General features: G+C 42.5%; 1 protein-coding gene and 1 non-coding gene across 2 annotated transcripts; one reads left to right on the forward strand and one right to left on the reverse strand.

Moving 5' to 3' along the window:
* On the forward strand, positions 1 to 26598 carry DNAJC8 (DnaJ heat shock protein family (Hsp40) member C8). The gene is made up of 9 exons (XM_045979040.1): positions 1 to 102; positions 2978 to 3079; positions 14134 to 14190; positions 17926 to 17992; positions 18502 to 18596; positions 20137 to 20208; positions 23323 to 23414; positions 24981 to 25056; positions 26110 to 26598. Exons 1-9 carry the CDS (start codon positions 25 to 27, stop codon positions 26230 to 26232), a joined length of 762 nt encoding a protein of 253 aa, XP_045834996.1. The 5' UTR covers positions 1 to 24; the 3' UTR covers positions 26233 to 26598.
* LOC123928686 lies at positions 4424 to 4551 on the reverse strand. The gene has a single exon (XR_006815788.1). It is a non-coding gene; the product is annotated as a small nucleolar RNA SNORA70 (small nucleolar RNA).
* Positions 26599 to 26850: the final 252 nt, after the last annotated feature.

Below are 26850 nucleotides of genomic sequence, written 5' to 3' on the forward strand. Positions count from 1 at the left end.
TCACGTGGTTGCTGGGCCGGGGAAATGGCGGCTCCAGGAGAGAGCGGGGCTTCGGCTGGCGGAGGGAGCACCGAGGAAGCATTTATGACCTTCTATAGTGAGGTGAAGACCGAGTGAGGAGTAGTGGCACCGGGGTGACTCCGTCCGGTCCTACTTTCCCAACGGGCAAAGGCGGTGGTCTTCCTGGCCTGAACCGTTGGGCGGCTCCTCCTGTCTGGCCTTCGGGGAGGCGGGGGGCTGGGGGTGTGTGTTAGTCTCTGCCTGATAGCTGCTTGGGGAATCCCTTGGGCATCGGAAAAGGGGCCAGGGTCCGACGTCTGCGGTAGACGACGAGTGTGGCCAACGTAGTGCCAGGGCGCGTGCAGAGGTCCCCAAGTCCGCGGAGTCGGAGCCTGGCAGGGCTGGCAGAGGCTGGCGTTCTTGGGGGCTACTTAACTGTCTTGGGCCTCATTTTTGTTCTAAACGGAAGCACTCTTTCCTGTTAGTGCTCTGTAATGAGTTGTATTAGTGGTTATTTCTGCCATTCGCGAACGCCAGGCATAATGCATCATGCCAGGTAGGCATTATCTCTGTTTTATAGATGCTGAGGTTTGGGGAGGTGAAATAATTTGTTCAGGGTCATAAAGCAAATTAACAGCTTGGTATCATGTTAGGACTGGAGTCAGTTTGGTCTGAGCCTCGATTACTGTTGCATTTCCAGGGTCTAGGACATAGTGATTGCTTGGTAAATATTTGTTGAATAAGTGAAAGAAAAGCATACCATTTGGAGTCAGAGGACCTTGGATTGGATTTTTGAAAGGCAGTTAATTGGACTGTGGTTGAATTTTTTTCAAGGCATTGATTTTTCAGATTCTCCGTTTCCACTTCTGTAAAGCAAAGAGAATATTAAAACGAGTTTTATGAAGGTTAAACGAGTTTGTGTTTCATAAAGGGTCCAAGAGTTAAAGCTAAAGATGGACCTCTGTGAATTGGCATGGGTTTGAGGAATGGAATTGCGCCCCTCTAGGCTGTGAGCTACTCAGTTCAGCACTATGTCACATTCCTCTTTTATCTTTTATTTAATTATTTTTTTAAGATTATTTATTTATTTATTGGACAGAGATCACAAGTGGGCAGAGAAGCAGGCCGGGGCTGCGGGGAAGAGGGGCGGGAAGCAGGCTCCCCGCTGAGCAGAGAGCCCAACGCGGGGCTGGATCCCAGGACCCAGGGATCATGACCTGAGCTGAAGGCAGAGGCTTCACCCACTGAGCCACCCAGGCGCCCCTTATCTTTTATTTTTAACAGTGTTTGTTACATAGTAGTTTCTCCAAAGTATTAAATTTAAAAATGGAGTTAGCACAGCTTTTATAGTTTGTCCTTTTGAGATGCCCAGTTAACTTGAAAATGTTGATAAACTGGTACCAAAATTTATTGACCTCTAATGACTGCTCTGTGGTTACACAGGAAATTGTTTCACTTACCATCTCTTAGTTAAAGAGAGAAAGAAAAGAAAAAAGAAAAGCAATCCTGGTTTGTGTGAATTGAATGAGAGAAAGTACCTAAAGGAGGACCCTTCAGTCATCATTCAATCAATGTTATTTGGTACCTGACATGTACTAGTGTACTGTTTAGGTGCTAGATGTTTGTTGGTGGACAACAGAGAAAAATCCCGTTTTCTTAGAGCTTACATTCTATAGAGAAGGATAAGCATAAACAAACATGTACAATGTAGTGTCAGGTAGTGATAAATGCTATGAGGAAAAATAAGTCTGAGAAAGGAGATAGAGTACAGGGAGTAGGGAGTGGCATGCTATCTTAAAGAAAGTGAAGAGGGAAGATACTGAGAAGGAATGGCTTTTTATGTTACTGAAATTATTTCCAAACTCCTTTTGGCCGTAGGAATAAAGGTGGAATATAATATACCAGTGATACATTTTAACTACTATTACAGTTTTGACAGTGGCGCCAAGGATGTTTTCCTGGCACTGCTTGGTGCTTGTTCTCCTTAGCATTGTCTTTGGGTCAGGGGTTTTTCTTTTTCTTTTTCTTTTCCTTTCTTACTTTTAAGACTTTATTTATTTATTTATTTATTTGGGCAGAGAGGGGAAGAGAAAGAATCCCAAGCAAACTCTGCATTGAGTGCAGAATGGGACACAGAGCTCAATCCCAGGACCCTGAGATCATGTTCCGAGTGGAAATCAAGAGTTGGGTCCCCAACCAATTGAGCACCTGGGCCAGGGATTTTCCTAACTCTATCTGAGTTTGGTAGGCAGTTACTTACCTCTCCCATACACTTTTTTTTTTTTTTTAAAGATTTTATTTACCCATTTGACAGAGAGAGAGATCACAAGTAGGCAGAGAGGCAGGCAGAGAGAGAGGAGGAAGCAGGCTCCTCGCGGAGCAGAGAGCCCGATGCGGGGCTCTTTCCCAGGACCCTGAGATCATGACCTGAGCCGAAGGCAGCGGCTTAATCCACTGAGCCACCCAGGCGCCCCTCCCATATACTTTTTTAATGCTGTTTTCAGTATATATTTCAGTGCGATTGTATTTTTCTTAAAAAGTTGTAAATTAAATATGAACAGCACAGGTACATCTTCCATCATTACAGTGGAAGCTTTTTGAAAGTGGCGGCTGTGATATATTTATGTTTGAATATTCTTGGTTCCTCAAACTGTTGCAGTTAAAATTCTTGTTTGCAAGTTGAGTAGTTGGGAATAAGTCAGTTAACGTCTCTACGTCTCAGTTTTCTTATCTGCAAAATGGGGATAATAGTAATATTTACTGTATAGGATGGTTGGGAGGAATAACTATGTGTAAAGTTTTTACATTATTAGAATTCAGTAAATGATAGCTATTGTAATTATTCCCAAAACATTTGGCAAACTGTCTTCCACATGTAGACAAATGTTTGCTGAACGTGTCAATAGCTTCTTAAGATAACAATTCAGAGTTTATTATTGAACTTTACTAATAAAGTTTTTATCTCCCTTCATTTTAGGTGAAACAGATAGAGAAGAGAGATTCAGTTCTAACATCCAAAAATCAGATTGAAAGATTGACCCGTCCTGGTTCTTCCTACTTCAATTTGAACCCGTTTGAGGTGAGCTGTCTGATGTTGCTGCGGCTTTGTGATGGGGGAGCTTTGCACAGCTGCAGACTGACTTATAGCAGAACACACCCTGAATTTGTCTTATAGTTGGAACTGAGATTTGGTGGTCTTATTGTGAGCAGAGGTTGAGAGGCATGATGTTAAGGAAAATGAGATGGTCTTTACCTTGTTACATATTCTCCATCTTCTACCAACCCAAATATGTACGTCTTCATTTTCAGATGTGAAGGGACAGCTAGCCTTGACAAATTTAGGATCTTGATTTAGTTTGCTTATTACAGCTTTTCTGTTTTACTGCAGTACCAAGTATCAAAAACTCAATGACCGAAAATGATCATAAGGTTGTAGACAAGCAAATATACTTCTTGGGTTTCCTTAGTTTTTGTATTTTATTTATTTATTTATTTAATTTATTTTTTAAAAGATTTTATTTATTTATATGACAGACAGAGATCACAAGTAGGCAGAGAGGCAGGCAGAGAGAGAGGAGGAAACAGGCTCCCTGCCGAGCAGAGAGCCCGACATGGGGCTCTATTCCAGGACCCTGGGATCTTGACCCGAGCCGAAGGCAGAGGCTTTAACCCACTGAGCCACCCAGGCGCCCCATTTATTTATTTTTAAAAGATTTTTATTTATTAGAGAGAGAAAGAGATAGCAAGAGAGAGCATGAGCCAAGAGGAGAGAGAGAAGCAGTCTTCCTGGGAGCAGGGAGCGAGATGTAGGGCTCAAGCCCAGGATCCTGGGGTCATGATCTGAGCCAAAGGCAGGTGCTTAACGTCTGGAGCTACCGAGGTGGCCCTAGTTTTATTTTAAAACTTCTCCTAATTATGAAAGTATACCATATTTCTTTTTTTTTTTTTTAAGATTTTATTTATTTGTTTGTTTTGTTTGTTTTTGACAGGAAGTAGGATTTATTGGTGGGCCTGAATAGGGAGGGGGCAGTGCCAAGGTTCTCATGAGTGCAGAGCCCTCCGTTTTGTCCAAGGGACCACGATTAGGGATGTATTTGACCCCATAGCCATCTGGGATAAGCTGCTTTTTAGCCATCATGTCTTCAAATTTATCCACATTAAACTTAGTAAATCCCCACTTCTTGGAGATGTGGATCTTCTGGTGGCCAGGGAACTTGAACTTGGCCCTGCGTGGAGCCTGAATCTCTGCTCCTTCTTCTGCAGCTTGGCTATGGATGGACATGATGACTTGGCTAATGTGGACCCTGGCTTCTGTGTCCTGGGGCTTTCCAAAGGCACCCTGCATACCTCCTTACAGCTGAGATTGGAGATAGCATGAGGTCAGACCTCCATGTCCACTCAGACCTCCATGTCCACTGGAAAGGACTGTCTCCAAGGTCCCTTAGGGCAACTCATACAATCAACAGGCTGCATAGCCAAGGAGGCTACTGTTTGCAGCCGTGGCATACTGGACCCCATGGAGAAAGAGCACAGTCCGCTTAATGGCTGGAAAGATTTGTTTATTTAAAGATTTTATTTGTCAGAGAGAGAGAGGGCACAAGCAGGGGAGGTGACAGAGGGAGAGGGAGAAGTAGGCTCTCCGCTGAGCAAGGAGCCCAATGTGGGACTTGATCCCAGGACCCAGGGACCATGACCTGAGCCAAAGACAGATGCTTAACCGACTGAGCCACCCTGGCATCCCAAGATTTTATTCATTTATTTGACAGAGGAAAGAATACAAGCATGGAAGCGGCAGGTAGAGAGAGAGAGGAAGAATGATACAGGCCTCCATTCTGCTTAGGTCATGATCCCAGAGCTGAAGGTAAGTGCTTAACCCACTGAGCCACCCAGGTGCCCCAGTAAACCATATATTTGATAACCATATCATAGATTTGAAATATAAAGAAAGCAAGAAGGGGCACCTGGGTGGCTCAGTGGGTTAAGCCTCTGCCTTCGGCTCAGGTCAGGTCATGATCTCAGGGTGCTGGGATTAAGCCTCGCATCGGGCTCTCTGCTCAGCAGGGAGCCTGCTTACCCCCCTCTCTCTGTCTGCCTTTCTGCCTACTTGTGAACTCTGTCTGTCAAACAAATAAATATAATCTTAAAAAAAAAAAAACTTTTAAAGAAAGCAAGAATAATCATGTGTAATTCCACCTAAGAGAAATAGCCAGTCTTAATTGTTTATACATCAGCTATTTTAAATGTTTTATTTTAGGGGCACCTGGGTTGCACAGTTGATTGGGCAACTGACTCTTGATACCAGTTCAAGTCTTGATCTCAGGGTCATGAGTTCAAGTCCCATGATGCTGGGCATGGAGCCTACTTAAAAAAAAAAAAAGTTTGGGCGCCTGGTTGGCTTAGTGGGTTAAGCTGCTGCCTTCGGCTCAGGTCATGATCTCAGGGTCCTGGGATCGAGTCCCACATCGGACTCTCTGCTCAGCAGGGAGCTTGCTTCCCCCCCCCCCGCCTCTGCCTGCCTCTCTATCTACTTGTGATCTCACTCTGTCAAATAAATAAATAATATCTTAAAAAAAAAAGTTTTATTTTAAAACAAGGAGGATGATGCACTTCACTCTTAATATTTTAAATGCTGTATTATTTAAAACACATATTTGTATACATTTCTTTTTTGTGATTGATTATTTTTTTAATAAAAGTTTATTCTTAAATGTATAACAGGATCTAAGACAAAACTTCATTGCATCTATAGTAGCAACAGATGCTATGACAAGGAATCCAGATGTTTAAACAGGAATGGAATTAAGGATCATTGTTGCCTCCGGCACAAGGAACAGCTTACTTTTTGCCAGATTTATTAATTCCACGTGTAGCCGGGGGGCCTTTACCCGTGGCCTTTGATTTTAGCTCCTCAAGTTTCTTTTGCTCCTCTTTCTGTTTTTGCTTGAATGCTTTACCTTCCTCGTCCATCTTCTTGTCCTGTTTCTTGGGCTGCTTTGGGAGCTTTCTCTCACCACCTTCACAGCTGGACATGGTGCCTACCGCCCCTTCCCCAGACCTTGTCACTGGAAGCTGTAGATAAATTTCTGAAAGTCTTTATAATTATTATTTAAGTAATCCTTTATTGTAGGATATTTAAACTAGTTTCTAATAGTTTACCACTAAATTTTAGCATGAATATTGTTACAGCTTATAAAAACACTGAGTATTAAAAACCTTTTTTTTTTAAAGACTTTATTTATTTTACAGAGATCACAAGTAGGCAGAGAGGCAGGCAGAGAGAGGTAGGAGGAAGCAGGCTCCCCGCTGAGCATGGGATCATGACCTGAGCCAAAGGCAGAGACTTTAACCCATTGAGCCATGTAGGCGCCCCAAGAGTTTTTACATTTTTTTTTTTTTTAAGATTTTATTTATTTGAGGGAGAATGAATGAGAGAGAGCATGAGAGAGGAGAAGGTCAGAGGGAGAAGCAGACTCCCCAAGAGCTGGGAGCCCGATGTGGGACTCGATCCTGGAAGTCCGGGATCACTACCTGAGCCAAAGGTAGTTCTTCAACCAACTGAGCCACCCAGGCAACCGAGTTTTTACATTTTAAAACAATCTCAGATTTGTGGAAAGGTTAGGAGTGTACTGTGAAGACTTTCTTAGACTATCTGGTACTAAGTTGTCCATATTGCTGCCCTTTTGCCCTGCAGTACTTTGATGTATTTTTCCTATAGATGACTCTCTCCTCCTGAAGCACAATATAACCATAAAAATCAGGAAACAAACACCAATAACATTGTTACCATGTAGTTCTCAGACCCCATTCAGTTTGCCTGTTGTCTCAGTAATGTCCTGTGTAGCAAAAAGATCCAGCCCAGAATCAACTGTTAAATTTAGTTGTCATGTCCCTTTAGCCTCAGCAGTTCCTTAACTTTGGTGACATTACCATTTCTGAAGATTAGAGGCCAGTTATTTTAGAGCGTATCTCTCAATTTGATTTTTGTTTGATGTTTCTTCAACTGGATTCAGTTTATGCTATGTTGGCAGGAATATCACAGAATTGATACTGTATTCTTCTCTTTGCAACTTATAAAGTACATGGTATTTCCATTAGCCTTATCCCATTACCCATGATGTTAACCGTACCACTTCAAGAGGTAACAGCTATGTTTATTCATGAAGTTACTTTTATCCTTCTTTGTAATAACTGTTTTATGGGGAGGTACTTTGAGACTCTTTAAATACCCTCTCCTTATCAAAGTTTCAATTTATTCATTTATTAGTATAGATTGAGGGTTTCCTATTTTATTCAGTGTGTTATATTTTGATATTATTTATTTTATTGCTCAGGTTGTCCCAAATTTGGTGAGTAGGTTACCTTTGAAGCCAGATCCTATCTTTCAAAATATCTTCATCATTCTTTGATTACTAGGCACTCTTGTACTTTTCCTCACTCAGCCTAAAATTAATCATTTCAGTGAGGAGCTCTGGTTCCTTTTAGTGAAGGATGTATTTAGAAGTCAAGATGTGGGTGCTAAGTATACTCATTGCTGTTGGGAATGTCACTGCCCCTAGACCCTCTTGGTAGATAGGGCCAAGGATTGGGTGAGTGTGTGTGCATGTGTGTGCCCACATGCTGGTGTATTTGCATACATGTGTATATACATGTATTTGCATCCAATTTCAGTCTAACACTACAGAATTTATTATTTTTTTTCCTTCCCGTGCTTGTGGTTCCTTTTCGTAGTGAGAACTTGGGCTCTCCCTACCGTAAATATAAAAATATATATATATATTTTAAAATTTAATTGATCTTCCTATTTGCATCTGATCTCCCAGCTGCCATTCCCTCCCTCTTGTGAACGCCCTCCTCACCCTGCTTTATTCTGACACCAACTCTAGGCTGCCTTACTGAGCAAAAACCCTTCTCACCATACCTGAGCTCAAAACTCCCATGCCAGCTTACCCTTCTATATAGGTGCGTTCCTCACCCAGCCCAGGCTCCCTGTGCTTGCCCTCTACCCCTAGAGAGTCCAGCATCCTCCTCATTAAGCAGGCGTCTTCCTACCCTGCTCTGGCTTTGAAACCCTGTGTTAGGCTAACTTCCTATGAGAACACCCTCCTCATCTTACTTGGGCTTTAACTGCATGCTCCAGGTCACCCCTGTGCGTGGAGGTCATCTTCACGCTGCTCAGTTCCAACTTCTGCGCCAGCAAAAAACTTCCATACAAATGTTTTCTACATCCTGCTTGGGTTCTGACACCTCTTGTTGGGCTGTTTTACAGTGGATGCCCTCCTACATGGAAACCCACCTCACCAAGCACAGGTTTCCCATGCCAGGCCATGCCTTTGTGGAGATGTTCTTGCTTGGGCTCCTATACTCTTTGCCAGGCCACCTTCCCTTGTGGACCCTGCTCATTCTCAAATACCCAGTGGTGGGCTCTGCTTCCATGTGGATGCCTTGCTTATCCCTCTTGGGCTCTGATACCCTGTACTTGGCTACCTTCCCATGTTCAGTCTTACCCTGCTTAGGTATTAACACCTTTTGCCAGGCTGCCTGTCCACTGAGGTGCCCTTCCTAACCCACTTTGTACCTCCATGTCTGGCTGCCCTTCTGTGTGGACGCTCTTCTCACCTGTTTATGTTCCACCACTGTGTGACTGGCTACTACTCTCTGTGTGGTCACCATTGTCTTCATCCCAGACGGGCTCTGGCACTGCTCTGGGCCATTTTGACGCCCCACCCAGAGAAGATGTCTCCTACTAGATGTCTAATTGCCTGGCCTCACTTAATGTGTTTGGATTGTATTGCTCAGAAAGGGAACGGGAAGATGGAAAGCTTAAAGAGTACTTTTGAGGGGCGCCTGGCTGGCTCAGTTGGTAGAGCCTTCAACTCTTGATCTCAGGATTATGAGTTCAAGCCCCATTTGGGTATAGAGTTTACTTAAAAAAATCTTTTATTTTTTTAATTTTATTTTTAAGATTTTATTTATTTATTTGACAGAGAGATCACACATAGGCAGAGAGGTAGGGAGGGGGAGAAGTAGGCTTCCTGCTGAGCAGAGAGCCTGATGTGGGGCTCGATCCTAGGACCCTGAGATCATGACCCTAGCCAAAGGCAGAGGCTTTAACCCATTGAGCCACCCAGGTACCCCATAAACAAAATCCTTTAAAAAAGCACTTTTGATTTGATTTTGGGAAGGGCATGGAGAAGATAATTTGTTTGAGAAGTGATAAAGAATTTGATGGTACGTCCTTTCTGTTTAACCGTACTCTTAAATTATACATAGTACCATGGAAAGGGGACATGTGATCATGTAACTTACTCATTTATTTGTTAAGGTAATTCATGTTTCCTCTGGAGATCTGATTGACAAGAAGTGACAGATTGTTGGGACCAGTATGAAGGCTCAGATTTTAAAGATTTTTTTAAAAATTTATTTATTTGACAGACTGAGATTACAAGTAGGCAGAGAGGAGGAAGCAGGCTCCCTGCTGAGCAGAGAGCCTGATGCCGGGCTCTATCCCAGGACCTTGGGATCATGACCTGAGCCGAAGGCAGAGGCTTTAACCCACTGAGCCACCCAGGTGCCCCAAGGCTCGGATTTTAATGCTCTACTAGTTACTATGATTCTGGAAGTTACTGCCCTGTAGCTCCTGTCCTGATTATAGGAAGTATGTTTGAGTATATATATACATTATGCATACACGTATATGTGTATATATGCACACACGCACAGTTGACCCTTGAACAATGTGGGGTTAGGCATGCAAACCTTTGCACAGTCAAAAATCCACGTATAACTTTTGACTCCCCCCAAATTTAACTGTTGAAAACTACTATTGACTGGAAGCCTTACTGATAACATAAAACATCAATTAACATATTTTGTATGTTATATGTATTAAATACTGTATTCCTATAAGGTAAGCTAGAGAAAAGAAAATATTAAAATCATAAGGGAAAATATATTTATAGTAGTATACTGTACTTATTGAAAAGAAAGTCTGTATGTAAGTTGACCTACACCGTTCAAACCTGTGTTGTTCAAGGGTTGACTGCATGAGAGTGTGTGTGTGTGTGTATGTGTATGTGTTTGAATATATACATCTTTACACAAAAATATGCTAAGGTTGACACACTGGGGAAGATGGGATGTTGTGTTTGAATGGGCAGGACTCCATGACTATCCATTAGAATATTTGTCTTTTCTATTTTCTACACATGTGCTGGCCTCTTTATAGGGTGGATGACGTTGTCATAGTCTCCTTATAAAGTTGCTTATTGACTCTTAAGTCAGAATTTTAGGTGTTCCTGGTGACCCAGGAATTGAATGACTTTTGCTTCTCATGCAGCACCTATTGAGCCATCGGAATGAATCCGATTTTTCTAGAGAGGTAAGCCGCCTGGTCTTCTAGTAAGGAGAATAATGCAGTCATGGCTGTCATCTCAGTTGTCAGCTGAATTGTGAATGGTCTTCCTAGACACTGTCTTACTGAGCAGTAGGCAGAAAAGGGAGGAAGGTAGACTGGGAGTCTGAGGGTTCTTCTCAGAAGTCCTTGTACAGGGAGCATTCTTTTCCTTCCTGCCATCTCTGCAGCTCCCTATTTGGACACGTGTCTAACCTGCAGCCATTACATAGGCATCTCTTGTTCTTTTTTTTTGTTTTTAAAGATTTTATTTATTTATTTGACAGACAGAGATCACAAGTAGGCAGAGAGGCAGGCAGAGAGAGAGGGGGAAGCAGGCTCCCTGCTGAGCAGAGAGCCCCGATGTAGGGCTCAATCCCAGGACCCTGGGATCATGACCCGAGCTGAAGGCAGAGGCTTTAACCCACTGAGCCACCCAGGCGCCCCAAGGCATCTTTTTTTCTGCGCTCTGCAGTGATTCTTGGGTTGAGGGCCCTTCCCCACTTTCTTCCCAAAGCTTAGATGAACCTGTGTCCCTGCTCAGTCCTATCCTTTTCGTGTTCCTTATTTTGATTTAACTTAAAGATGCTAGCAGGTAGCATCATCGACTTTTATTTTCTTTCTGTCTTATTAAGTACCTGGGAAGGAAAGGTATTTCTCTTGCGCATTATTAACAGGTCATGGAGGTCAGATGGGACAGAGGCTGGATTCCTGTTTCAAGAGGAAGATCCCAAGGGAGGCTGTTACAGTTTGAATTCAGAAATTTGTATAAATGTCAGGCATATTTGTTAATGTGAGATGATTAGTTAACTCTGAGGTCTAAGACTGTAGATTCTTCATTCTAGTATCCCTAAAGCCCAAGACACAGTAGGAGGTCAGAAAACCTTCCAAAAATCTGAACAGATCTGTGGGCTTCCTAAGAACCATATTGGTAATATTGCATTTATCTTGTTTGTTTGTTTGTTTTGGATTTTGTCTTTTTTTTTTTTGCATTTATCATGTTTGGAAGAAATTACTTGTTACTTGTCTGTTCTTCCCCAGATGGACGTTAAATTCCATGAGATTAGTAGTGAGCACAGTATCTAGCAGCCCTAGGTGCTCCAAAAATTTGTACTGAGTGGGAAGCTGGCTTCAGAAAGGTTTGGGCCACAGGGATAGGCCCACTGTTTTCTTTGTATTTCATGGCCACATATGGCACCTCCAACTCTTAAAGATAGGGAAGGAGTTGGATTAGCTTTGAAGGCTCCCAGTGAATATTTGTTGCCGGTGATCACATGTGCAGTTGTGATACAACTCTTGGAAAAATAACTTCAGGCTGGTGTGTGTGTGTTTGTGTGTGTATATATACATACCTTCTTCTTTTTTGCCAAATCATCTGAAAGTAAGCTGTAGACATGTGAGGCTTCATGCCTAAATAATTTACCACAGATCTCAGAACAAGAACAAATTTCTGTGTAACCACAACACCATCACGGCACCTAAGGAAAACATTAATTCGTTAACATGATCTAATGGAGTCCACACTCAAGCAGCCGTGTTTGTCCCCCAAATCTCAGTATAGCTATTTTATTTGTTTAACTTGGGAACCAGTCAAGGTTTATGAATTGCCTTTTGGTATGGTTAGCTCTGGGCTGTAACTTTATTGGAGGTCTTTTTGGTGTGTCAAGGTGGGAAGTTTTCTTTCTCATTCATTTTGGACACCTGGGGTGTGTTGGGTTTTGGTTTGCTCCAGTACATTTCTTTTCCCCAGAACCAAGGTAAGGTGAAATTCTCTTCTGAATATTTGTGTAGGTACAGCTATTTCCCTTTGTCTGTAAATCTTTTATGGCTGCATACTTCCTTTTGAGTGACTTTTCCCCAATTCCTTTCTCCCTTGGGAAGTCATGAGAGGACACAGGGAATCTTGAAAATTCTTTGCTTTAAAGTTCTTCTTTTTCCCTCACCCTGAATGAATGTCTGCCCAGCACTGGGGAGTGGATATGCTTCTGTCATAACCTTCCAAAGTCTGGCAAATGCAGTGGTGTTCAGCTTCATTGCCTACCAATAACTTTATTACTATAGGTGGGCTGTTGGAGTGTTTTGAAAGCTTGCAATAATTTTGACGTTACTTGTTACCAGGCTTTTAAAAAACACTGCAAGCGTCTGACTGAGCTTGGTGGATTACTTTGCAGTTCAATTTCTAGTATGTATTTTTCCTTTCAAGGTTTATTTTCATTTTTTTCCTCTTTGCTGCTGCTCCCTACCTCCCCGCTGTTGCCGCTGCTATCCCCCCCGCCCCACCCCGCTACTAACCGATCCCTAGTTCTGCTAACTTCAAATGTACTTTTTTCTAAATGCCATCATTTCTTGCTGGTGCTTCTCAGACTTGAAAAGATTCAGATCATTTGGGAATCTTGTTGTACTGAAGTGGGACCTTCTCTTCTGAATTTCTAACAAACTCTTCTCACCCTCTGCCCTTTCAGGACCTTCCTCTGGCCTTGAATACCAAGTAAATAAATACTAGGTGCTCTGTTGAATCCATGGACTACACTGTGAAATCATCTGCTTTAATTGTATATTAACATTCCCTTCCCCCAAAGCACTTATTATATGGTAATTAAAAAATATGTTTTCCCTGTTATTTTTATCTTTGCATTTCTAGTACATAGCAGTGTGTTCAGCAGATAGTAGCTACTATATAGATGTTTGAATGAATGTATGTACTTGTGGTGGAGTGAGGATCTTTGATGAGGACTGTCTATACTAGCTTACCTAGACTTGGAGAGGAATGATTAAATTTATTTTTAAAAATCAAGGTTGCTTGAAAAATACAGATGATTCCATTTGGCTGTACCTCAGTTCTGATGAGTTGGAATTAGACTTTTCTAGAGTAGGGCCCAGGCATCACTCACAGGTCTTCACAGGCAATTCTGATGTTCACTCTGGGCTAAGAGCCATTGGCCCATGTGATTTACAGATATAAAATGGAGCCCAGTAGACCTTTCTGGTTTGAAAATCAGGGAGCCAGCCTGATTTTTTTCCCTGTTGCATGTTTATGCTTTTCCCACATTTGCGAAGATAAGTAGGGGTGGGTAGGGGATAATTTCCGTAATGAATGAAGGGAAAATGCAACATGGCCTGGAAACATGTCTCTGGGTATAAGGTAAATTCCGCTGATGGAATAAAAGTAGCTACTGTATTGAGAACCCTAAAGTGGTGTAACTATTTGCTAAAGTGGTGTAAATGATTTGCTCATTTATATTTCTTCTTAAAAATATTTTATTTTTAAAAAATAATCTCTACACCCACGATGGGGCTCGAACTCATGACCCCAAGAACAAGAGTTGCATGTTCTACTGACTGAGCCAGTCAGGCACCCCTCATTTATATCTCTTGAGCATTTATTTTTTATTTTTTTATTTTAAAGATTTTATTTATTTATTTATTTGACGGAGAGAGCTCACAAGTAGACAGAGAGGCAGGCAGAGAGAGAGGAGGAAGCAGGCTCCTTGCCGAGCAGAGAGCCCGATGCGGGGCTCGATCCCAGGACCCTGGGACCATGACCTGAGCTGAAGGCAGAGGCTTTAACCCACTGAGCCACGCAGGCACCCCTCTTGAGCATTTTTTAGAACTGTGTGCAGGCACCATTCTGGAATGCTGAGTACTGTTCTAGGTGGTGATTATAATGTATAGAATTACTGGATACCTGTTAAATTCATAAATTCTTTTAATCTCTTTTACAGTGTTGATTTTGATTCTTTCAGGTTCTTCAGATTGATCCTGAAGTGACAGATGAAGAAATAAAAAAGAGGTTTCGACAGGTACAGTACTGTTTCCCTGTAGTAGATGGAGCTTGATTTGGGAGTACAGTAAGCACATGATTCTCTTAGGACTTCTATTATGACTTATGGGCCAAAATTTAACTTTTTTAAAAAGATTTATTTATTATAGAGAGAGAGCATGCATGTGTACGGGTGGCAGGGGGTGGCGTGGAAGGGCAGAGGGAGAGGGAGAGAGACTCTCAGGCAGACTCCCCACTGAGTGGGGAGCCCGACATGGAGCTTGATCTCACAACCCTGAGTTCATGCTCTGAGCCAAAACAGTCGGATGCTTAGCTGACTGAGCCACCCAGGTATCCCTTAACTTTTCTTTTTTTACCCTTAAGGCTATATAACTCTTAAAAAAAACAAAACAAAACAAAAACACCTCATAGTGACAAAATTCGTAAATAACTTAAAAGACCACGGCTTGCCTCTGACATTCACACTGCCTGCAGCGGTAGATTTGTTGGTAGGCCGTAAAGCTCAGCGACAGCTGCATTCAGCAGACTTGAGAAGGTTACAACAGGAGCGTACCCACTCTCAAATCAAGGCATGTGGTTGGGAGTGAGGGCGCAGAATAGAACAAATTTGACTTCTGAATGGAATGAATTTTATATCCAAATAGAATCTTTCCAGCCCCTTAATCAGGAGAAATACAGTTTAGAACAGTAGAACTTAATTCTCTGCCTTCCCAGGGAGAATATGTTAAATGATTTGTAACAGGTTTTTTTTTTAAAGATTTTATTTACTTAATTTTAGAGAGAGAGCACATGCAAGCAGGCCGAGGGAGGGAGGAACAGAGGGGGTGGGAGAGGGAGAGGAAGGAATCTCAAGCAGACTCCCCTCTGAGCACAAACCCTGACTCAGGGCTCTATCTCAAGACCCTGAGACCTGAGGTGAAACCGAGAGTCAGATGCTGAGCCACCCAGATGCCCTTCATAACAGTTTTTAAATTGTTTAAGATCTCCTTCCTCAGTTATTTTATCTTTTGCAAACTTAGTACCCAAGAGATACCTGGTTTCATACAGAGTGTTTTCTTCCCAGTCTGATGTTTCATAACTTGAGCTTACAAAATTTTATAGTAGCCTTTTAAAAAATGCTTCCAATTGTGATAGCTGAGTAATCTCCAGCCTTTTCTTCTAGGAGTTAAATAATCATACTCCTTGTAACCTGTCTTTACTAACTGGATTTTCTGTATATTTCATGTCTTTTGTTTTTTAAACTTCACCCAACTTTTTTATATCTCTTATGTTCTTCATATTTTAAGAGGACCTAACCAGTGCTAAATATAATTCTCAGTACCTGCAGGACATACTTCTTAATATCCAGTGTTGTGCCTGCTTCTTTGATACTGTAATTGCCCCCACTTTGCTGACTCATAATCATCTTCTGATCTACTATTAAGCCAAGATGTTTTTTATCTTTACCTACCGAGGCATTTCCCATTATATAATACCTAGCTTTTTTTTTTTTTTTAAAGTTTTATTTATTTATTTATTTGACAGAGATCACAAATAGGCAGAGAGGCAGGCAGAGAGAGAGAGGAAGGGAAGGAGGCTCCCTGCTGAGCAGAGAGCCCAATGCGGGGCTCAATCCCAGGACCCTGGGATCACGACCTGAGCCGAAGGCAGAGGCTTTAACCCACTGATCCAACCAGGCACCCCATAATTTGCTAGCTTTTTATAGAGTTCTACTCTGCACCTATATTCAGCTTTTCTTCTTTTTCTCTAAAATTTCAAACTTCCTATTGTAATGCATTAGCAGGCTTTCCCAATTTAATAAACAAGCATTCAGATCCATAGTCAGAACAACTATTTATGTAGCTGTACAAAGAACTCAATAAGAGTTCTTTAGTCATTAATATGATCTAATAGTTAAGAATGTGAGCCTTAGGGGCACCTGGGTGGCTCGGTCAATTAAGCATCTGACTCTTGGTTTTGGTTCGGGTCATGATCTCAGGGTCGCGAATTGGAGTCCCACATCAGGCTCTGTGCTCAGCGGGTGGTCTGCTTCTCTCCCTCTTTCCCTCACCCCGCTCATGCATGCACGTGTGCACTCACGCTCTCTTTCTCTCAAAGAAAGAAAAAAAAGTGTGGGCCCTACACCTGTTTGACTTGAGTTCCAGTCTTGGCCATACCCCTTATAAGCAGTTTGAACAAGTTACTTTCAACCTTTCTGTGCCTGTTACCACATTTGTAAAATGCACATAATGATGATAGTTATATGCTAACTGTTGTCAGTGCGTGTTAGACAGTATGTTAAGTTTCTTACTTGTATTATTTCATCCTTAAGAACCCAGTTGACAGAGGAGGAAACTGGCACAGAGATAGGCTAAAAGAACTGCTCAAGGTCTTAGAGCCGTTGGTGACTAAAGTTGGAATTAGAGCTCAGGATTCTGGCTCTCCAGTAATGCTGGACTTAGCCTTTGATTCCCACTTGTATCATTCTCCCAACACAGTCCCACTGTTCCAACTAGTTGATTTTGGTCTGTCAATGACAGTAGGTCAGTGATTCTTAATCCCGGCTATCCGAAAAAATCACCTTGTAGATTTTTGCTTTTTATTTTAACTTTTTTATTATAAAAAACTTAAATTACATTTTAAAAAGGAAGAGTAGAACAGTGAACACCCATATACTGATCATCTGTGTGTAATGGTTCACCTCATTAACTCTATGTTTTTGGCTGAATGGTTGTAAGTTATAGACAGCATGCTACTTTACCCCAAATACATCGTCATGTTTCCCCCCAAGAAAAAAAAGGACATTTCCTTGCATTTCTTACTTGTCATACCTAGCAAAATTAACACTCCAGTAGAGGTCTAGAAAGTACAGTTGCCAGAGACTGATCAGAGGTTCTGAGGGTAGAAACTAGACCTATATTTTTAAAAAGCTTTACAGGGTTGGGGGCATCTGGGTGGCTCAGTCAGTTGGGCATCCAACTCTTGATTTCTGCTCAGGTCATGATCTCAGGATCGTGGGATCAGGTGGAGTTGGGCTCCACGCTCAGCAGGGAGCCTGTGTATCCCACTCCTCCTGCTCCTCTCCCTGCTTGTGTGCGTTCTCGCACTCTCTCAAATAAATAAATAAGTAAAAACATCTTAAGGAAAAAAGGCTTTACAGGGTTGGAGCGCAGCCAGAACTAAGAACCACTACTTTTTTTCCCCCCAAAGATTTTATTTTATTTCCAGTTAATACACAGCATTTATTAGTTTCTGGTACAATATAGTGATTCAGCGCTTTCACGCATCACCTGGTACTCATCGCAGTGCACTCCTTAGTCCCCATTTCCTGTTTAGCTCATCCTCTGTACTCACCCCTCCCTGCCCCAAGAGAACCATCACTTAAAATTACAAGTTCTTTTAGGAAAGAGATCATGTCTCATATGTGCTTTAGCCTCTTCAGTGCTCAGTATAAGGGACGTAATAGAACCAGGTGCTTCTCAGTTTCTCTTCTGCAACCTTATGGTGTCCTCCTAATGTGAGACTTTTATTTGTTCTTAAGTTTGTGATTAAAACCCTACATGTCTCTCAGCTGTGCATTGACTTTCTGGTGAATTTTAAGGACCAGTATTTCTGCACATTTTATGATATTTATTAATTTGTTGAAAACGCTTCCAGCTGACAGTGTTTTTTTCTGTAACACCTTAGAGCTTTTGGTTTGGAAAGAGGCACAGTGCAGGCGAAGAGTTACTAAATGTTCCTCTCGTTGACAAACCTACCTTTCCTCTTATTTTAGTTATCCATATTGGTGCACCCTGACAAAAACCAAGACGATGCTGACAGAGCACAAAAGGCTTTTGAAGGTATTTGTAAATTTACCTGCTTCCAAGAACTATTTTATCAATGCTAGGTACTGTTCCTTGTCCTGGATCAAGAAAGAAATGTTACAGTTTTGTCTTCTGGTCATGAAGAAGCTGTGGTTTTCAGTAGAACAATTGTTCCAAAGCAGAATGTTGCTGTTTAAGAAATAGATCTTAACTTTGCTTTGTTAAAACTTTTACGTGCCAAGACTGTTACTGCGTAGGATCATTATTCTTTTTTGAACATAAAAAAAATAACTGGCAGTATTATATCACTGAATTAATCTAGATATGGTGTATTTAGTCTTGAGGGTATATTTAATTTTTTCCAAGGCTCTCAAGGAAAGTCATTGCTATAGTTGTATGTTTTTTAAATTAGTTTAACGACAATAAATAATGTAACAAAGTAGGGGATGCTTTTAGATGACACAAGTCCATTTACACTGCCTGAGTATAGTTCAGACTTTCAGAGGGTGTTTGCAGAAACAGTTAATTTCAATGTTTTGCATTAGCTGTGGACAAAGCTTACAAGTTGCTACTGGATCAGGAACAAAAGAAGAGGGCCCTGGATGTAATTCAGGCAGGAAAAGAATACGTGGAACACACTGTAAGTATTTATAGTGCTGCCGTGTTTACAGGAAGTATTAGCAAGCCTTGGGCACCTTGCAGGAGGGTAAATGTTAACATAGCAATACCTACTGGTGTAACTTGTGACCTCTTATCTGGTCTCGGAAAGTTTGCTGTGGTGCTCATGAATAGGGCGTGCCCTAGAGCTCAGGATGTGGAGTGGCTAGGAGGCTGCCCTTCCCTCTTTCCTTGCCAGCCCCAGGCTGCACAGAGAGGTCCTCTCTTGCCCTCTCATCACAGTGTTGTCACATTACCCAGTTCTGAGAATGGAAGAGTGGAGCAGCCATGATGAAGATTTTTATTCTTGTCTCTGTGAAGGGGTTGGAACATGGGCTTGAGAAAGACTGGCAAGGGGTCGTGAGTAAATTTTTTTAAAAATAGGAAGAGGTGCGTATCCATATTAAGAATAGGGTTTGGGAAGAATTCAACTAAAATAAGTTCAGTTCTAGTTGATTTTATTTTTTTGTATTGCCTAAATCTCCCTAGTGGTGGGAAGTGTTAAGATGGCTTGCGTGAGGTAAGAAAGATCTTTGTTTTAATTTTTTACTTGCTGGGCAAGAATTGTGAGGCCATTTGTAAGAGCTGTTTCAACTGGGAGTGAATATGAATTTGACCTTTTCTTTGAAGCGCTTTGGAATCTGAAAGAGAACTGTGTAACCAATAATAATAATAATGAACCTAATTTAGGTGTGAAGAAAATGAGTAAAAGGAGGAGAAAGATGGCCATAACTAGGCCTTGTTGGTTATATGTTGGAAGTGGTTCCTATAGGCCAGATTTTGGTAGAAATCAGAAAAGGACCTGACAAATTCTCCTTAAATTCTTGTGGTAGTTACTTTTTTCTCTGTATTTTGCCTATAAAGGAGCCATCCTCAGGCTTTTTGGCCACAAGGTGGCAGTAGGGTTGTTCTGAGCTTGGAAGGCGCTGGCTTTTCGCTGGAGCAGTAGTGGATGATTATTAGAGTAATGACATTCTTGTGTGAAGGAGTATATGTAATTTGTTTTTTAGATCTCAATGGTGGCCAATGTGATAAAAAAAATCAGTTAATATGATTGGTTTAAGGGGGTTTCACAGTGAAAATTATCAATAATGCAGTTGTTGAAATACCAGAAAACAGTTAAACTTAATGCCACAAATTTGGTAGCTTGTTCTAAAACTTGACAAATACATTTTCTTTGTTATAAACACTTAACTACTGGCTGCAAAAGAGAGTTGGGTAATCTGTCCAATGTATCCAAGGCTCTTTGGCTCTGGCCTAGGATCTGATGAGTTGGGGACAAGTTCACTGCTGGTCCCCTTCCATCCTTCCTGGTGGATTGGATTTTAGATGAGGTTTAGAGGAAGGACCCCTGGTTCGTAGTTCTCCTTTGATTGCATTATTGTTGTGGAGGGGGAGGGCAGGGGCTCATTTTATTTCCACGTAAACCTTTGGTCATGCCTGTACCTGCAGAAGGTGCATGTGCCATTTGTGTGCAGCTCAATGGATAGTCTCAATTTTTTGATGAAAAACATTCTTTTTAGGTGAAAGAGAGAAAAAAGCAATTAAAGAAGGAAGGAAAACCTACAAATGTGGAGGAAGACGACCCTGAGCTGGTGAGTGAGATTTGGGAAAAGCCACACTGTCTCCTGAGCTTGAGCCCACCGATTGCTGGGTTCAAGAGAGGGAAGCCTTAGGAGTGACGCATACGTGCTGGAAACATTTTGTTTTAACTTAAAATATTTAAATGTATGTCCCTGCACCTATTTTTAAGCCTCGCCCTTTTCTTTTGTCATAGGGCCATGACCTTTTCTTTCAATGTGTGTCTGCTGATTGGCATTTGCCATTGACTTTATTTTATAAAACACACACACACACACACACACACACACACACGGCATCATCCATAGTTTGTACTTCTAATGTTTTTTTGCAGTACGTTGAAACTTAGGTATTTGCGAAACAAAACTTAGGTATTTGTGAAGCAAAACCCAAGAGCAAAATCCTAGCTGTGTATGATTCATTGGTTGTTTTGTCTTGTTTTTGCATAAAGAGGAACAATAGCTTCATTGCTTTGCCGAGTAAGGAGGCTGCAGCAAGCTAAGGCCTTCGGAAGTGCAAGCCCACCCGGATGATTTGTTTTCCAGTCTTTTTCGGGTGTCTCAACCTGTACCTAATTTCACAGCACTATTTTAATGTATTTTTTAATGATTATTTTTTCTTTTTAAAGATTTTATTTATTTATTAGAGAGTACGTGCACAAGCAGGAGAGCAGCAGGCAGAGGGAGAAGCAGGCTCTCCGCTGAACAAGGAGCCCGATGCGGGACTTGATCCCAGGACCCTGAGATCATGACCTGAGCTGAAGGCAGACACTTAACTGACCGAGCCACCCAGGCATCCCCAACGCCAGTATTTTTAGGGACTTAAGTTTATTGAATCTTTCTAAAGCATTCCACTTAGTTTTAAAAGGAAGTCAGAAGCATTTATTTGTATAACCATATTCATCGATTTCTGTGATATTTAAATCTCATAGTAGTTGTTGCACCTGGCACAGAGCACTTTGGAAGCAACTACAGGTGACTCTAAGCAGCTAGTAAACGGCTTTACACCAGCCATGAGTGCTCACTGTTCTCCAGGTGATAATTTGCAGAGAAACGGAGAACATTGCTTCATCCATTGGTTTTTGGTTTTTTTTTTAAGATTTTATTTATTTACTTGACAGACAGGGATCACAAATAGGCAGAGAGGCAGACAGAGATGGGGGGAAGAGGGTTCTCCACCAAGCAGAGAGCCCAATGCGAGGCCCGATCCCAAGACCCTGAGCTGATGACTTGAGCCAGAGGCAGAGGCTTTTTTTTTTTTTTAAGATTTTATTTATTTATTTGACAGACAGAGATCACAAGTAGGCAGAGAGGCAGGCAGAGAGAGAGAGAGGGAAGCAGGCTCCCTGCCAAGCAGAGAGCCCGATGCGGGCCTCGATCCCAGGACCCTGAGATCATGACCTGAGCCGAAGGCAGAGGCTTAACCCACTGAGCCACCCAGGCACCCCTACTTACCTTGTTTTTAAAGATTTATACGAGAGAAGCTGTCTTGCTAGGGAAGCTTGCCTACAACTCCTTGCTTCAGTGATTTTGCTGACAGTGACTGGCCCCGTCTTCTGTGTGGTAACACTGCTTGTGAACTGTGAGGTCACCTTTTGCACTAGCCACCTGTTTTGAATTTACTCTGTCCCAGTATTTCAGTTTTTGCTCCTCAGTCTTATTTTCCTTTAATGATCTCTGGTCTTTTTTGAAGACTCTCTTATAAATACTCCTTGGTCCTCCTGAGTTTTTAGGAACCCTAACTCTTTTAAGTTGTCTTTTTTTTTCCTCCCTCGATTATAAAGGAACACATGCTAATGATGGGACATTTGGAAAAAGCAGAAGAATATAGAGAATTCAGTCATCAGTAACCATCCGTCCAAGAGAGTTTGGAGCCTTTAAAGATATTGAAATACTTATTACAGATGCCTTCACTCCTTTGATGTTTGTCCTTACTAGGGACTGGGGTTTGTCAGTGTTGCTTTTATTGAGCACTGGCTGGCAGATAACAGTATTAAAAGAAGTGACAGATTCTGGGGCTCCTTTACTTCCCTTTCTCTCCGTATATTACTCTTTGCTTCAGTGTCTCTGCTTTTGGATTTAGGCTCTATGAAATCTGCATGATGGATTAGTTTCTATTTTTCTTTGTATTTTGGGGGGAAAAAGTTTTAAAGATAGTTGTTTTCTGTCTTACGTTGTGTTATTTTTTTCCCCATCTGCGCATGAGTTAGAGTATAAGTTCGACTGCATACAACTGAGACCCAAAATGATGGTGGTTTGAACAAGACAGTGATTTGTTTTCTGTCATGTGTAGTATAGTCTTTGGGAAGATGGCCGCTGGTATGGCAGCACTGGACCATGTGTTATCCGAGAACTCATTCTCCTCTCTGTGGCTCTGCCAACAAGGATGCGGCTCCCTCCTCACAGTCCAGGATGTGTCATCACCTCACCCATGTGCCCAACAGCAGAATAGAGGAAGGGGACACGGAGGGATACCTGTACTCCCTCTAAGAACATCCTAGAAAATTGCTGCATCACTTCTCTTTATGTCCCACTGTCTAAAACCTAAGTTACATGGCCACACCAACTGTAAGGAAGCCTGGGAAATACAGGCTTCTATGTTGTGTGACCAGGTACCTAAAGATAAGGGATTTTACATGGCAGGAGAACAGATGATGGCGGGTGGGGGACACATAACCAATAGCTCTGACAGTTCTGCTGTAGTCAGTAACTGACTCCTGAAATGGGTCTGCTTGGTAGCAACTTTTAGTACCTGGATGGGAGCCTGGCACAGAGTAATTTATAAGATATTTGTATAAAGAAAGATTGAGAGTTATTTTTTCGAAGTTCTTTGGAAGAAAGGGTCCTCCCACATGGTTGTGATAAGCAGGTAGAAGTTTTTTTCTCTTTGGTGTGTTTCACCAGAGCAAGTTTCTTGCATATCATCCTCATGGTGAAAGTGGAAAGATCTCCTACGCAGTTATGTTATTTATCTCCCAGGAGAGAGCATCATTAAGTAATTTTCTCTGAAATCTTCCTTCCTTGCTGGTTCTAACATGCTTTTTGTCTTGGGCCCCATCTAAAAGTGCTTGATTCAAGTTACTGGTAAAATACTGACTTTTATTTTTTTTGTTCTTAATTTTCTTGTAGTTCAAACAAGCAGTATATAAACAGACCATGAAACTCTTTGCCGAGCTGGAAATTAAAAGGAAAGAGAGAGAAGCCAAAGAGATGCATGAAAGGTATACATCAGACTATTTATTGAATCCATCTAAATACCTAGATTAACCAAAATTGGTCTTTGGGATTTTCCTAATGAAGGATTTTTCTAATCAAGGAATTATATAGTACATCATTTAAGAAACTATATAAAATAGTTACCTGAAACAGCCAAACTTTGGAATCCCTAGGGTAAGAAATTGTCTCTGACTTTTGGGAAATATTGAATAGACCTGTCCTTAGGTAGTTTTTTTTTTCTTTTTAAAGATTTTATTTATTTATTTGACAGACAGAGATCACAAGTAGGCAGAGAGGCAGGCAGAGAGAGAGAGGGGGAAGCAGGCTCCCTGCCGAGCAGAGAGCCCGATGCGGGGCTCAATCCCAGGACCCTGGGATCATGACCTGAGCCGAAGGCAGAGGCATTAACCCACTGAGCCATCCAGGCGCCCCCCCTTAGGTAGTTTTTAATCAAGAGTGCTGTGTGTTTTATTCCTGATTTCCTGGAGTTTATAGAGTTATTTATTGATTTTTTAAAAGATTTTATTTATTTATTTGATACAGAGAGAGAGACAGTGAGAGAGGGCATACAAGCAGGGGAAGTGGGAGAGGGAGAAGCAGGCTCCCTACTGAGCAGGGAGCCCAACGTGGGACTCAATCCCAGACCCTGGGATCATGACCTGAGCCAAAGGCAAATGCTTAATGACTGAGCCACCCAGGTGTGCCTGTAGGCAGTTATTGAGGCCACAACTTTTTGTGTGACTAGTGGCTGCAGCTTTGTCGAGTCTGTAGTATTTACTGTATAGTGTAATCACTTACGGTATATTTATTGTCCCCAAGTATGATTTCCCTTGCTTATCAGAAATCTTGAGGTTAATTTGATTTATGTATTTTGTATTTTTTTTTTTTAAGATTTTATTTTTTTATTTATTTGACAGAGAGAGAGAGAGATCACAAGTAGGCAGAGAGGCAGGCAGAGAGAGAGGAGGAAGCAGGCTCCCTGCGGAGCAGAGAGCCCGATGTGGGGCTCGATCCCAGGACCCTGAGATCATGACCTGAGCCGAAGGCAGCGGCTTAATCCACTGAGCCACCCAGGCGCCCCTGTATTTTGTATTATTGATTAGTGTTTAGCAGTAACGATGTTTCGCTAGTTGAGGTTGTATGAAATGTCCTTGTTATGGGTCTTGTCCAGAGATCCTCTTGAGTAAGAACCTCTGCTGTTGTTACGGTCATTCTACTAAAGTAGGCCGGCCTGGGTTTTCGAGACGGCTTTTTCCCAGACTGAGCCCCGAACCTATAGACAGAGCCCATAACCTACGATTGGTGTTGGCTGGCCTTGACAACCTAACACATCTGTCCGTGTAACAAGGGTATTTATATCCTGCCCTGTAGCCCTGCCCATGGTCCCATCTGTGTGCTTTAGAGTGAGACTTTCGCAAAAAGGCTCTGAGCCTTCTCCAGATAGTCATTTTTATAGAACCCTAGGGAACTGATTTACTTTATATACTTGCTTCTGTGGGGAGATTGCTTAACCTGTATGGTTAAGAGAATCTCTAAGTATCACACAAATACTCTGGTCTGGTTCTTCCTAGGAAGCGACAAAGGGAAGAAGAGATTGAAGCTCAAGAAAAAGCCAAACGAGAAAGGGAGTGGCAGAAAAACTTTGAGGTAAGTTTCCAGGGTGGTTAGGGATTCTCATTCCAGACTAAGAAAACTTCCCAGCAGAGAGACTTGGTTAGAGTCCTGGCAGTGCCCCAGGACTGACTGAGGCAGATGAACAGAGAAAGAGGATGCATGGGGAAGAGCAGGAGCTTTGAAGAACTAGTCCCAGCTCAGCTGCCTGTGTGCTCTTTAGCCTTGGAAAGCGCAGGGAACAGCATCTTAGAGATTATGGAACGCACAGCTGCCAAGTGGGCTCGAGAAAAATGCTTTGCACCTTTAGATTAGGCAGTAGTCACGGAGTGGTGCCCTGCTTAAGAGGTCTGTTAGCAGAAACTCGAGGTTCTTGTGACCCTGATATCCCAGCTTTTGAACTTGACTCCTCTTTAACACCCTGGTTACATTTTTCAGGTACGCAGCCAGTTTCCTGAATTGAGCCATGTTTGGTGTCTTCTGTAACATTCAGGTCTCAGGCTAGGGACTGGTTAACCAGAGTGGATGACTGTTTTCTGTCCCCCTGCTGGTATACAGGGAGAGAGAATGAGTAGGTCCCCTGATAAGCCGGGAGAGACCCTAATGGCCCTCTCAGTGTAACTGGCTGGTCATTGTGCTGGCTTTGAGCCTCCGTCCAAGGTTTGTGGGACCGAAGCCAGGTGCAGCGGGAAGAGCGGCCATCCTGCTGGCTACGCAGATGACTTTGAGAAAGTGATCTGACCTCGGAGCCACAGGGTTGTCATTTGTGAAATGGTAGCCGTGCTGTCTGTGGCAGGCAGTTGGTTCATGGGCCTTGGAAGTAGCAGCTGCCGACTCTCCAGCCCTGAGGTCCCCAGCAGATGTTGTGATGATGTCGTCCTCTCCTTCCAGCTCACAGCTGGTCCTGCTTGCTGGGGGTGGGATGCCACTTTTTGTGGGCCTGTGGAAGTGGGAGGAAAGCTCTGCTCTGTTCTACTCTTGGTTTATTCCAGCGGGCTGAGCCGGGTTGGGCTCTGGGGATGGCAGAGCAGGTCCAGGCCCATCTTCTCGTTCACTAGTTCCCTCATCCCAAACCTCTTTTGTGCTCAGGAAAGTCGAGATGGTCGTGTGGACAGCTGGCGAAACTTCCAAGCAAATACAAAGGGGAAGAAAGAGAAGAAAAATCGGACCTTCCTGAGACCACCAAAAGTAAAAATGGAGCAGCGTGAGTGACCAGCTGGGCTCACCGCCACGGAACCTTCCCACAGTGTCTCCCCTCCTGCTTTGAAGGACTCATTTTTTCCTCCCATTGCCACCCCAACATAGAGTAGTAGTTGCTTTTTGTCCGTTTTGTTTTCAATACAATTTAATATCAATCAGAGTAATTCTTTTGTACATTGAAATGAGGGGCTCAGTTAAACACAAAACCTTCCCCCACCCCCTACCCCTAGATCAACCAGGACTGGAAGGTGCCGCTGTGAGTGTTACCTTCTCTTCCCACAGCCTGTAACTTAATGTTTTGTACTTCACTGAATTGTGATGGTTAGAAACTTCGTGTATAGTTTGTGGAAATTATCCAATTAAACATATTGCTTAAAATGGTGTTGCCGTGACTTCAGAGACAAGCCTGGGCCACCTTAGGAATCCCCTTCGCTTCAGTTGCTTGCTTCCGGGCGTGGCATCCTTTGAAGCCCCAGATCAGACCAGGAAGGCAGCGGGCACCCAGAGCAGCCGCTCAGTGCCCCGACCTCCCGCGGTGTTCGGCATGTGCTCTCCCTTCTGACTGACCATTCCGCGTGGCATGAGGCTCCGAGCCACCCAGACCTGTTCACTTTCCAAAGAGCTAGCCAT

This window comes from Meles meles, chromosome 1 (assembly GCF_922984935.1).
Source record: "Meles meles chromosome 1, mMelMel3.1 paternal haplotype, whole genome shotgun sequence".
In the NCBI taxonomy this organism is placed as follows: Eukaryota; Metazoa; Chordata; class Mammalia; order Carnivora; family Mustelidae; genus Meles; species Meles meles.